The sequence below is a fragment of the Rhinopithecus roxellana genome, chromosome 1 (assembly GCF_007565055.1).
Source record: "Rhinopithecus roxellana isolate Shanxi Qingling chromosome 1, ASM756505v1, whole genome shotgun sequence".
NCBI lineage: Eukaryota > Metazoa > Chordata > Mammalia > Primates > Cercopithecidae > Rhinopithecus > Rhinopithecus roxellana.
In genome coordinates this window covers 125563116-125576569 of record NC_044549.1, presented here as the reverse complement: position 1 = coordinate 125576569, position 13454 = coordinate 125563116, and the positions used below count along the sequence as shown (strand labels likewise).

Below are 13454 nucleotides of genomic sequence, written 5' to 3'. Positions count from 1 at the left end.
CCTGGCCAGAATGGTGAAACCCCAACTCTACTAAAAATTCAAAAATTAGCTGGGCAAGGTGGCAGGTGCCTGTAATTCCAGCTTCTTGGGGGGCTGAGGCCGGAGAATCACTTGAATCCTGGAGGCAGAGGTTGCAGTGAGCCAAGACCGTGCCATTGCATTCCAGCCTGGACAGGAGCGAAACTCTGTCTCAAGAAAAAAAAAAAAAAAAAAGAACTCTCACAACTCAAGTGGAAGAAAATCCAATTAAAAATGGACAAAATACTTGAATAGACACTTCACCAAAGATAATATATAGATGGCAAATAAGAACATGTTTATTATCATCAACCATTAGATAAATGCAAATTAAAATCATAATGAGGACCGCATGGTGGCTCACATCTGTAATCCCAAAACTCTAGGAGGCCAAGGCGGGAGGATCACTTGAGCCCAGGAGTTCAAAACCAGCCTGGGCAATAAAGTGAAAGCTCATATCTACAAAAAAATGTTTTAAAAATTAGCCAGGAGTGGTGGCACAATGCCTACGGTCTCAGCTACTCAGGAAGGCTCAGGTAGGAGAATCGCTGGAGCCGGGGAGGTTGAGGCTGCAGTGAGCTGTGATCATACCACTGCACTCCAGCCTGGGTGACAGAGGAGACTCTATCTCAAAAAAGCAAAAAAAGTAAAATCACAATGAGATACCTCTTCATGCCTGTTAGAATGGCCAAAATCAAAAGTGCTGACAATACCAAGTGCTAATGAAAACGCCAAAGCAATTGGAATTCTCATCCGTTGCTAGTGGGAATGCAAAATGGTAAAATCACCTTGAAAAACAGTTTGGCAGCTTTTTATAAAGTTAAATAGACACCTTCCATGTGATCCAGAAATCACACTTGTGGATATTTCAGAGAAATCAAAACTAGGTTCACATGGAAATCTGCACATGAATGTTTAAAGCAGTTTCAATCATCCACCAAAAATTGGAAACAACTCAGACGCCCTTCAGCTGATGAATGGATAAACAAACTATGATACATCCATACAACGGAATACTACTAGCAATAAAAAGCATGAACCATAAATATGCATGATAACTTGGATGAATCTCAAACTATGCTGAGTGAAAGAAATCCACTCAAAAGCTTACATACTGTATAGACTTCATTTATGTGACATTCACGAAGAGGCAAAAGTGTATTGACAGGGAACACATCAGCGATAACCAGGAGTTAAAGGTAAGGGGAGGATGTGGCCATAAAGGGATAGCATATGGGAGTTTTGCAGGGTGATCAAACTAGTCTATATCCTGATTATAGTGGTGACACAAATCTATATATGTTCTAGAATTCATAGAACTGTACGCTCAAGAGTCTATTTTAATGTATGACAATTACAAATTTAAAATGAGACAGCTGGGGCCAGGCGCGGTGACTCACGCCTGTAATTCCAGCACTTCGGGAGGCCAGGGCAGGTGAATCACAAGGATCAGGAGTTCAAGACCAGCCTGGCCAAGATGGTGAAACTAAAAATACAAAAAGTAGCCGGGTGCTGTGGCGGGCACCGTGGCAGGCGCCTATAATCCCAGGTACTTGGGAGGCTGAGGCAGGAGACTTGCTTGAACCTGGGAGGCAGAGCTTGCAGTGAGCCAAGATCATGCCACTGCACTCCAGCGTGGGTGACAGAGTGAGACTCCATCTCAAAAAAAAAAAAAAAAGAGACAACTGGAACTTTGAATACTGACTAGCTATCTGATGAAACTAAGTAATTGTTGTTAATTATTTTACATGTGATAATGGCATTATGGTTATTTTTATTTTTAAGTCCTTATCTTTTAAAGATACACACTAAAATATTTAAGGACAACGTTATATAAAGTATGGGATTTGCTTAAAAATAATACTGGAGGAAGGAATGGACTGGGGACGAAATGAAAGAAACCTGACCATGATTTAGTAATTGTTGAAGAGGGTAATGGGTACATGGGGCTTTATTATATTGTTCTGTCTACTTTTGTATATGTTTGATAGTTTCCATACTAAAAAGTTCAGCCAGGCATGGTGGCTTACGCCTGTAATCCCAGCACTTTGGGAGGCCAAGGCAGGCGGATCACGAGGTCAGGAGTTTGAGACCAGCCTGGCCAACATAGTGAAATCCCATCTTTACTAAAAGTACAAAAATTAGCTGGGCATGGTGACGCGTGCCTGTAATTCCAGCTACTCAAGAGGCTGAGGCAGGAGTCTCGCTTGAACCTGAGAGGCAGAGGTTGCAGTGACCTGAGATCACGCCACTGCACTCTAGCCTAGGTGACAGAGCGAGACTCCGACTCAAAAAAAAAAAAAAAAAAGTTCAAAAAGTTGTGTGGGGTTGTTAGTTTTCAACATCAAGCTGCCTGGTATGTAGTCTGAGTTTGCCATTTAGTAGGTGATCTTGGGCAAATTACTTATTTGTCCTAAACTTCAGCTTCCCCCCACTCCATAAAATGAGACTACTAATGATAATATCTGTCTCACAGTTGTTGTCAGGATTAAATGGATGTTGTCAGAATATGTGAAAAGCAATTTACCCAGTTCTTGCTATATTGTGCATGTTCAATAAATGTTAATGTTTTTTGTCATTATTACATCTCCTAGTCTGATTCCTCCATGCCATCTCCTCTGTATGAGCAAGTCTTCTTCCAGGCTTCTTTCTGGATATTTTATCTAAAAAGGGCCACTGTGTTTTACATCCTAATTCAGAATTAGAAAACCCAGGTTTGAAATTCTACTTCCCCCTCACACTACATTATATTATATTCTTTTTTTTTTTTTTTTTGAAAACAGGGTCTTGCTCTACTGCCCAGGCTGGAGTGCAGTGGCACAATCATGGCTCACTGCAGCACTCACTGGAGTGCAGTGGCACAATTCCAGGCTCAAGTGATCCCCCCACCTCAGCCTCCTTAGTATCTAGGACTACAGGCCAGTGCCATCACACTCGGCTAATTTTTGTGTTTTTGTAAAGACAGGATTTTGCCATGTTGCCCAGGCTGGTCTCAAACTCCTGGGCTCAAGTGATCCATCTTCCCCAGCCTCCCAAAGTGATGGAATTACAGGCGTGAACCCAGTCTCTTCTATTCCTTATTGTATACCCAGTAAGAAATCCTAAACTTAAAAGACTGGGTTAAATAAAAATTCAGAAATGCCTATCTTTTCCTCCAAACAAGGAGTAATGAAAGATTACCGTGAGTCATGGTGGAGTGGAATTCTCCACAGAATCTGAGACAGGAAGACCTGCAGATCATCTGGTCCCATCTCTATCCTACTCAAGGCAGCAGCCCCTTCCCACCACTCCTGCAGCATTCATTTTCAGGAACAAAGGAGCTTTCCCACAATTACTGAGTCTGACACTTAGTTTCCAGGATAAGCCCATACCCAACCATTCTGTCCTGTGGTTCCCAGTGATACACTCATACTTGTTAGAATGTGTCACTTTGGGGTTCAGAAAATGCAATCACTGAGAGAAGCCCGAGTAGTAGTTATGCTCTCCTTTGGTTCCATACCTCCCCCTCTTGCCACATCTGTCCACTAGAGGGAGGAAGGCCTAGAACCTCTTTAGCCAGAGCAGGGCAGTAGCAAGGATCAGTAGTGTGGCTTCTTAACCAAACCAGCAGTGGGGGTGTCAGAAGCACCGAAACATAATCGCCTCATTCTCTCAGAACAGAAAAGAGGAAGGGTCTCTTCCTTCCCCTTTTCAACCCTCTCTGCATGGATTGGCACGTCACCATGCGCTACTGCACTCACTTCCCTCAAGTCAGTGTGCAGGCTGCTTCCAAAATTCAGAGGAACGTGTACTGGGGTCTTAGGAACATTTCAGCCAGTGCAGAGGAAAGGGAAAACTAAGTATCTCTTGGATCATTCACAGAGTTCACCAAATACAACTTAAAACTGGGGGCTCCAATGTCCCTGCTACCCTGATGGTATTAGTTTAAGATGTTGACACTGACATCTGCAGAGATCTCATCCATCACTGTACATCAAAGAGCAAATGTCATTCTAGTTGAGAAACTTGTGTATAAGAAAGAATGGTCATCTTAGGAAATCTGTAGCTCCAGCGGCTCCTGATGCCTTTTCCTGCCGCCTCCTGTCCCATGCTTGTGCCCCAGACAGAGCTCATTCCTAAAACCCTAGCTGACCCTCTGTGCTGTCTTTTAAGTTATAATAGTAACAGCCATCTGTTGAATATTTTGCTTTATGACAGGCACTACATTAAGCACGTTAGCATATGTCAATTGAAGCCTCACACCAAGGCTATGAACTAGATACTATCTGTCTGTAGATAATATATATCCATCTGTAGATGAAGAAACTAAGGTTGAGTAAGCTATCTAAGGTCACAGAGCCAATAAGTGCTAGAGGCAAGATTCTTATTCTGTACACTCTGCCTCAAAAGTCAATTTCTTTGACCCTAAGGGCACAAGAACCCAAATCAGGATGTGAAGCTTGGATTTTGAAGCCAAAGGAAGCTCCTGAATGATCCTGGTAGGCTGACAGCGTGGCGCTGTAAACAAAATCAGTCTTTTGTCAAAAGGTACCAGGAAATGAAGTTGCCATGCCACTGTTCACTCCTGTAAGAGACTCCTCCGGGCTGTTCCATTCTCTTGCTGCAATTCAGCCGGCTGAAAAACTAAGGTGGCTACACAGCGATTAACTTCAGGCCCTTCTGCTCTACTTTGAGCCTGTCTCTGGTTCATCGTTAACACTCTCCGCTCAGCACCCGCAGACTCAACAGATTGCCAATCCCCCAATTTAGCGTGGTTCTACCTTAGGCAGAACTCCCATCCTGTTCGGATATAAGCGGGTCGAAGTGGCAGGGACCACTTCGCTGGGAAGAGAGACTGGAGCTGCAGTCTTAAAAGATCTTGGGCCGAGGGCGATGGCTCACGCCTGTAATCCCAACACGTTGGGAGGCCGAAGCGGGTATATTATTTGAGGCCTGGAGCTCGAGACCAACCTGACCAACACGGTGAAGCCCGGTCTGTACTAAAAATAAAAAAAAATAAAAAATTAAAAAATTAGCCGGGCGTGGAGGCGCACGCCAGTAGTCCCAGATACTCGGAAGGCTGAGGCAGGAGAAACACTTGAATCTGGGAGGCGGCGGTTACAGTAACCGAGATCGCGCCACTGCACTCCAGCCTGGGCGACAGAGCGAAAAAATAAAAAAATAAAAAAAATCTTGAATAAGCACCAGAGACCCTAAGCTACCGAGCAGCGGAATTCCCTTTCCGGGTGGAGCACAGGGAGGACCAGCCCCGCCTCTACCGGGCCCCGCCCCCAACAGGCCCAGCCGCCGGCGCCTCCTGCTAGGCCCCGCCCCAGACAGACACCCCCCGCCAGGCCCCGCCTCCTGAACCCCGGCGCCGCGAGGTCCCGCCTCCTGCCCGGCCCCGCCTCTGGCCTGCCCCGCCCTCCGACCCGCCCCGCGGCGCACTGTGGGATCTGTCGGCTTGTCGGGTGGTGGAGGAAAAGGTGCTCCGTCATGGGGATCCAGCCGGTAAGACCCTAGTTCAGTGTCCTCCACTGGGGGACCCCTCCCCATCTGGTTCTGGCCACTCAGCTCCGGACCAGGGGCCGTCGCTGTCGACCCCGCCCCGCAGGGCTCTGGGCCCACCGTGTATGCTGGGGTCCCGATCCCGCACATCCGGGCTCGGGACCCTGTCAGGTTACCCCTCTGCCCTTGGCATGCCTCCGCGCTGGAGTTCGGGATCGCCACCCCTGGGACGGTCACCACCCAAGCCCAGGGCTCTTCCCCAGCCTGGCGGTTACGCTGCCTCCTCTACCCACAGAGCCCAGTCCTGCTGGCCTCCCTGGGGGTGGGGCTGGTCACTCTGCTCGGTCTGGCTGTGGGCTCCTACTTGGTTCGGAGGTCCCGCCGGCCTCAGGTCACTCTCCTGGACCCCAATGAAAAGTACCTGCTACGACTGCTAGACAAGACGGTAAGTTGGGGAAGAAAGGGGCAGGGTGGAGGAGGGGACCAGAGTGCTCCTGGCATGGAGGGTACAGCACCCACGGTGGTTGGGATGTCCAAGGGACGTGGCAGCGCCAGGCGCGCTTGGTGAAACACTTGTGTCCTCCACCCTCCAGACTGTGAGCCACAACACCAAGAGGTTCCGCTTTGCCCTGCCCACCGCCCACCACACTCTGGGGCTGCCTGTGGGTAAGGAAAGTGTGGAATGGGCTCCTTTCCCTGGTATCCTCAGAAGGTGACTCCCCTCCTGGGGTCTCATGAAACACGCTGCTTCAATGGGTTTGCTCCACACACCATTCCCCTTCCCCCACTTGGCTCTGCATCCTCCAAGCTGTGAGGTGCCACTGGGCCCCTCTAGGGTGTTGCTTCCGTGGCCCTCAACCAGCTTTAACACTCAACAGTCTTGCCTCTTCCCTGCAGGATTTGCTAATTACTCCCTCTGAGCAAGCACTACTAACTTTTTCCCATTGCCCAGACCCTTTTGATTCATCTGTCAGGGTCCTGGCAGTAACTGGCAGGAGACCCTGGAAATAAGCGTTTCCTCAACTGGGGGCTTATGAGCGATCCAACTGAGGGCTCAACGGGGTGAATCTTCCCTGCCTGGTAACTCCTTGGAACCACAGCAGGAAGCAAGACATCTTGTTCTCTCAAATCTCTTTGAGTATTTTGAGGGATGCAGCACATCACAGACAGCCCTTATGTAGCTCTCTGCACGGTCCCCAGGGAAACATATCTACCTCTCCACCCGAATTGATGGCAGCCTGGTCATCAGACCGTACACTCCTGTCACCAGTGATGAGGATCAAGGCTATGTGGATCTTGTCATCAAGGTAAGGGGCTAGGAAGGGACCCAAGGGCTGCTTACCCATTCTTTCTGGGATTTGTAGAAATTTCTAAGACGTGGCCGGGCGCGGTGGCTCAAGCCTGTAATCCCAGCACTTTGGGAGGCCGAGACGGGCGGATCACGAGGTCAGGAGATCGAGACCATCCTGGCTAACACAGTGAAACCCCGTCTCTACTAAAAATACAAAAAAAAAAAAAAAACTAGCTGGGCGAGGTGGCGGGGCCTGTAGTCCCAGCTACTCGGGAGGCTGAGCGGGAGGGGAGAATGGCGCAAACCCGGGAGGCGGAGCTTGCAGTGAGCTGAGATCCGGCCACTGCACTCCAGTCCGGGCAACAGAGCGAGTTCTAAGACGTGCCTGATAGCCGGAAATGGTATGTACTTTGTGGATATGAAAAAAGTATGAGCTACTCGGGATACTGAGGCAGGAGACTCGCTTGAACCCAGGAGGCGGAGGTTTCAGTGAGCCGAGATTGCGCCACTGCACTCTAGCCTGGGCAACAAGAGCGAAACTCTGACTCAAAAAAAAAAAAAGAAAGTATGTAGATGGGGAAAAGATAGCACATATCTGATCCCTGCCCCAGCTTCCGGGAGGTTTATTCAACATTGGGCTCAGAAACCACTGACATTCCAAATAAGGTATTTTTCTCTCTGTCTTATAAGGTCTACCTGAAGGGTGTGCACCCCAAATTTCCTGAGGGAGGGAAGATGTCTCAGTACCTGGATAGCCTGAAGATTGGGGATGTGGTGGAGTTTCGGGGGCCAAGCGGGTTGCTCACTTACACTGGAAAAGGTAATGACCTGTTTTCTCCTTGAACCTGTCTCCCACTTTATCAGTTCCCATAGTCCTCTTGGCACAGTATGGCTGTGTGTACACATGTGTGTGCATGTGTGTAAGGGCCGGGGCCGCCCTTCTAAACATAGCACTGATACGACAGAAAGGCATGTTTCTCAGCCCCATTTGCCACAGGAAGCAGTTCCTCCTCCACTTGAATTCCCTAGCCATGGCAGCTGTGGAGATTACTAAAGCAAACATGTGCCCCTCTTCCCCTCCTTCAAAAATTTGCCCCCTGGGGTGACCTGTGGAGAGAGCCAGAGATAGCTTTCAGCCCTTCCCATGGGAACAGCTGGGTGCATTAGCAAGTCCCTGGAGCTGCTGTGTGTCACTTCGGAAAATAGATTCACACCTGGCTTCATGCCTGTCTCCTTCACCAGGGAGTGACACTTTGCCAGAAGCAGTTGATAATGCTGTGTGGCCCTGAACTGACTCACAGATAGCCCTGGCCCCATTGTCCCTCAAGTATATTATTGTCAGGGCTGGCTCAAGTCAAACTTCCACCCAAGCTCCAGGATCAGATGTCATAGCAGCTGCTCAACTGGCCTCGGGCATATTTTCAACTCTGCATTTGTTTTCTAAGTTCGCTGTATTGACTTTATTCTTCCACTGCTCTCTTCACTTGACTTCTCAGGGCATTTTAACATTCAGCCCAACAAGAAATCTCCACCAGAACCCCGAGTGGCGAAGAAACTGGGAATGATTGCCGGCGGGACAGGTGCATTACACTGAGGGCCTTTCTCTCCCACTATTGTTGCCTGTTGCCATGCAAATTCCTAGGTGACCCTCTGAAGACTGGTAATCATAGCCAAGCTGTTCATCAGGGGATTTCCAGCAATGCTTAGAGCTCCCTAGCATATGAAAAACAAAATCATAACCAGGTAGAAACCAAAAAAATATTTTAACTGATGGAATTAGAGAAACAAATTAAATGGGCTTTCCTCATATTGAATGGATCTAATAGTTTTTAGGTGAGAGAAGAGAGAAGCAGCTAGGAATGACTAGCTAGGAAGAAAGAAAATTAACATTGGACACTACCATGTATTAGACACTGTGTAGTCTAATACACTACTATATATTAGACACATAAAGTAGACACATGTATATGTATCTATGAAGTAGGTACTGGCCTTTCCCTTTTACAGAGACAATGGAGGTCCAGAGAGGCTAAATGATTTCCACAGGGTTATTTCACTTGTAATGGCCTAGAGCAAAATTAGTATCTGGCTCTACCTAATGCCTAAGTACATGCACTTAACCTCTGCAAATACAGTGTTCTAGAACCTTCATCATTGAATCCGGAGGTACTTGTAGTCATCCGTGACACTGGAGTCCTAGCCTCCAAAGGACTTTCAGAAGAGTCTTAGATTGGTTCCTAAGAAAGATTTCTAGAATATGAACTCATACGAATTTGAAGGGTGCCTGGAAATGCAGACGTTGGAGAATATGCAGGAGGAGTTTAGAGGATGAGAATGCTAAAGGAAAATGGAGCGCAGTGGTGAATGAGCAGAATGAAGACAAAAGGGCTGGTCAGCTAAGGAGCCAGGACAGGGCAGAGTGTGTCCAGTACATTTCATTGTGGGGTATCTTCATGCAGGAATCACCCCAATGCTACAGCTGATCCGGGCCATCCTCAAAGTCCCTGAAGATCCAACCCAGTGCTTTCTGCTTTTTGCCAACCAGGTTGGTTTGCTTTCCTCCACCCTAAGACTTCAAAGTTGCTGTGTGGGGAGGGCTAAGAGACACGGTATGGATGGGCAGAACTGGCCCAGTGCCCTGTTTTTAGCTTCTGCCCAAGGTCCCCTCTGTAAGGTACAGGGTCCTCTTTCAATAAGGAGGAGAAAGGACAGAGCACTGAATCACATTCCTTCGCTGGCCCCCAAGGAAAGAGGAAAACTTTTAAGGCATCTAGTCTGGAGCACAGAAACTTAGATCTTCTTGGTTAAATATTCATCTTTATTCCTTCATAATATGTAGATAAAGGCTGTTCCCCTCTTCTCCTTATCCTAACTCCCTAAAAGCACTGCAAGTCTTGCTTATTTCCTAGAACTTTTGCATTCCCTTAACATTCTTTTTCTTAGTTAAAAAGTTGTTATAGCAGAAAACTTTTTATGTGGGCCTGAGAAGACTCCTAAAGACTTTCCTTCCCCTTTGCATTTCAGACAGAAAAGGATATCATCTTGCGAGAGGACTTGGAGGAACTGCAGGCCCGCTATCCCAATCGCTTTAAGCTCTGGTTCACTCTGGATCATCCCCCAAAAGGTATCCTTCCCATTTCTGGACATCCCACTAACCCCTCATTGTCAAAATCAAAGCCTTGCCCCTTTGTGAGTTCTGGCTTCGGTGAAATCAACCTTGCCTCACACTGCCGACTCGGAAGTCTGAGTGCACAGACACAGGGATCTCCTGGTCCCTTTTCTTTGGGTTCCTGTTTACCAGGTGGGTGACAGGGATGGCTGTGCTGCTAAGGCTTAGCCTGAAGCAGGCTTAGTATACCCATTCCCAGCTGCTGCTACTACTTGACACTTTCTCCATAGCTTTTCAGGGCCCTCGCCAGTTTCATGGCACCACACCCGCTTGCCAGCATGTATCTGGAGTATTAAGTACTTTCTTCTCCCCAAACTTCAGATTGGGCCTACAGCAAAGGCTTTGTGACTGCCGACATGATCCGGGAACACCTGCCCACTCCAGGAGATGATGTGCTGGTGCTGCTTTGTGGGCCACCCCCAATGGTGCAGCTGGCCTGCCATCCCAACTTGGACAAACTGGGCTACTCGCAAAAGATGCGATTCACCTACTGAGCATCCTCCAGCTTCCCTGGTGCTGTTCGCTGCCATTGTTCCCCATCAGTACTCAAGCACTATAAGCCCTAGATTCCTTTCCTGAGAGTTTCAGCTATTTTCGTTCCATCTAGAGCTGAACTCTGGATAGTACCTGCAGGAACAATATTCCTGTAGCCATGGAAGAGGGCCAACGCTGAGTCATTCCTTGGAAGGCCTCCTAAATCTCCCCGTGGCAACAGGTCCAGAAGAGGCCCATGGAGCAGTCTCTTCCATGGAGTTAGAAAGAAGGGAGCATGTACGCTTGGTCCAAGATTGGCTAGTTCCTTGATAGCATCTTAGTCTCACCTTCTTTGTGTCTGTGATTAAAGGAACAGTCTGTGCAATGGGTTTTACTTAACCTTCACTATTTAACCTATGGGCAAATCTGTACATGTGAGTATAAGTTGAGCATACTTCCAGAGGTATCTTATGGAGATGGCAAGAAAGGAGGAAATGGTTTCTTCAGATCTCAAAGGAGTCTGAAATATCACATTTCCATGTGTGTCTCTCTCAGCCTCTGCCCAGGCTAGAGGGAAACAGCTACTGATAATCGAAAACTGCTGTTTGTGGCAGGAACCCCTGGCTGTGCAAATAAATGGGGCTGAGGCCCCTGTGTGATATTGAAAGGGTTGTTGTGTCTGGGGTCCTTGTTTCCAAATCCCCGAGGACGTAGGGAGGAAGGGTTTGCCAGCATGGAACTCTCCCAGGTGTTCCAAAGAACCTTTGAGAAGTTGTACCATGTGCTGAAATATTAGCTGCCAGCAGACTCAGTGATCATCTCAGCAGCTGTCTCAGCAGAGGCAAAGCTCTGCTTCTCCCTGGAGGCTCTCAAGGTGGGGGAAAGAGAACACACATTAGAGGGGACATTTTTGAGCCCACCTGCTCCTCACAGTGTTCCCTTGATATGCTACTTTTCCCCTTCCTCCTTCTCTTGGCCCATCCTTCACCATATTTATCCTTCGGGGAACCTGGCATACAAATCAAAGTGTTGCCTTTCTGTTTGGAAGAGGAGCCTTCTTTAAAAAGTAACCTGACATCACCAGCCCTGGCCAGACCTGTTGATGCCCGGATAGAGTTGGCCTCCCCCAGGCCCATCTGTCCTGAGCGCCCTTCTCCTCTGCTATGAGAGCATGACCCAATCTACTTCCTTTCCCAGGGTAGGACTAGGGCAGCCTCTCTAGATTCTTCTTTGTTACTTTCATTGCAACAAAACAATGTGGTGGGCTCAGAATGAAGGTCAACATTGCTTTTCTGCTTTTCAGCAACTGTTTATTGCTGTTTCTGGGGCTTCTGAGAGAAAGGTTTGTAGGACCCTCAGAATTCACCCCTCCCTTGGGCAGAGCCTTCACTAAATTCTGTTGATGGTGTGCCATCCAACATTTCTTGATCAGCTAATATGTGTATGCACTGTGCTCTGTAACACAGTCTCAGCCACCTCACCTCCAGGAAGGAAAATCTTGCTTAGGAATGTTGGGCTCAGACAGTGAAGCAGGTTTGTAAAGAGAATTTCCCACATGGAAGATCACCATTCCTTGTCTTGCATGGGTTTTTGCCTCATCCACTCAACATACAAACGTTTATTAAGGATCTGTCATGTGCTAGGCCCTGAGGATACAAGTGTGACCAAGACTGGTCTTAGACCCCCAAAGAACTCACAGTCTAAGATAGACAAGTGACAAATAATTATAACACAGTGTGACTAATACCATAGCAGAGGTACATACAAAGCAGGAAGAGGTTGAGAAAGATTCAGAAAGGGAGGAAGGGGAGAGTTAACATTTTTGACAGCCTGGGCAACATAGTGAGACCCTATCTCTACAAAAATAAAAAATTAAAATAAAAAATTAACTGGGCATGGTGGCACGAATCTGTAGCCCAGCTACTTGGGAGGCTAAGGTGAGAGGATCCCATGAAGCCCAGGAGTTCAAGGCTGCAGTGAGCTATGATCTTATGATCGCACCACTGTACTCCAGCCTAGGTGACAGAGTGAGAGCCTGTCCCTAAAAATACAAAAATATTTTGAGCCATGTACCAGGTACTGTGCTAAGTACTCAATCTACATCACATAATTTAATCTTTATGATAATCATGTGAGTTGAAGATTAATACTTTGCCAAAGGTCATACAGCTGGTAAGTGGCTGGCAGAGCCTAAATGTGAATTTAGGATTGTCTGAGGCCAAACTCAAATGTAGAAGTGGGCATTGTAATCTGCTGGCATCTTGCAGCAGACAATGAGAAGGGCAGTCCAACAGAAGGATCAGCATGTGCAACAGCCTGGAGGAATGAAAGAGAAGTTCACTTTAAAGAACTAGTTCACCAAGGCCCAACATGCCAGAGGGAAAATGGAGAAGGATGAGGCCTTAGAGGTTACAGCCAGCTCACAAAGGGCCTTGAAACACTACGCTGAAGAAACCTGGACTCAATCCTTGGGACAGTGGGAAGTTTCTGAGGGTTTTATACAAAGGGCAACATGGTAATAGCTAACATTTAGAAAGCACTTACCATTGACCAGGCCTCATCATAAGAACCTGCATGAATTATCTCACTCAATCCTGACAAAAGACCCAATGAAATAGTATTATTTTATTCCCATTTTTCAGATGAGGTAATTATCATTTGGAGGGATTTAGTAATGTGCTCAAGATCATAGACTGACCTGGGACAGAAGCATGGCTCTATGTGACTCCAGAGCCCATGCTTTTAACCAGGACCAAGAGAATTGACCCCACGTCCCTGAGGCACCTATATCAGATTACAATGAGTCACTTTCTCTGCCTCTAGAATGGCACTAGTTGCACAGTGAGCTATGATCTGATGATTGCACCGCTGCACTCCAGCCTAGGTGACAGTGAGAACCTGTCCCTAAAAAAAATAAATTAAAACTTTTTTTGAGTTAACAGCCATATCGAGGTACTGTGCCAAGTACTCTATCTACATTACATAATTTAATCCTTATAATAATCCTGTGAGTTG

The 13454-nt window shown here is 47.3% G+C and overlaps 1 protein-coding gene across 2 annotated transcripts; it reads left to right on the top strand.

Annotated features, from left to right (window-relative positions):
• The first annotated feature begins 5373 nt into the window (after nt 1-5373).
• Nucleotides 5374-11106, top strand: LOC104674497 (NADH-cytochrome b5 reductase 1). 2 transcript variants are annotated; one of them, XM_010378824.2, is made up of 9 exons: nt 5374-5508; nt 5801-5950; nt 6099-6171; nt 6706-6812; nt 7487-7616; nt 8293-8376; nt 9256-9341; nt 9821-9920; nt 10287-11106. In XM_010378824.2, the coding sequence occupies exons 1-9, from the start codon at nt 5494-5496 to the stop codon at nt 10457-10459; spliced, it is 918 nt and encodes a 305-aa protein (XP_010377126.1). In that variant the 5' UTR covers nt 5374-5493; the 3' UTR covers nt 10460-11106. The 2 variants fall into 2 exon arrangements, with proteins under 2 accessions (XP_010377126.1, XP_030786251.1); XM_030930391.1 differs by lacking the exon at nt 10287-11106 and having other exon boundaries at nt 9821-10120.
• The last annotated feature ends 2348 nt before the right edge of the window (nt 11107-13454 follow it).

Coding starts and splice junctions, on each gene's coding strand:
- LOC104674497 (XM_030930391.1), top strand. Junction 8,377..9,255: donor AATGATTGCCGGCGGGACAG/GTGCATTACACT, acceptor ATCTTCATGCAG/GAATCACCCCAATGCTACAG. Junction 9,342..9,820: donor TTCTGCTTTTTGCCAACCAG/GTTGGTTTGCTT, acceptor TTTGCATTTCAG/ACAGAAAAGGATATCATCTT.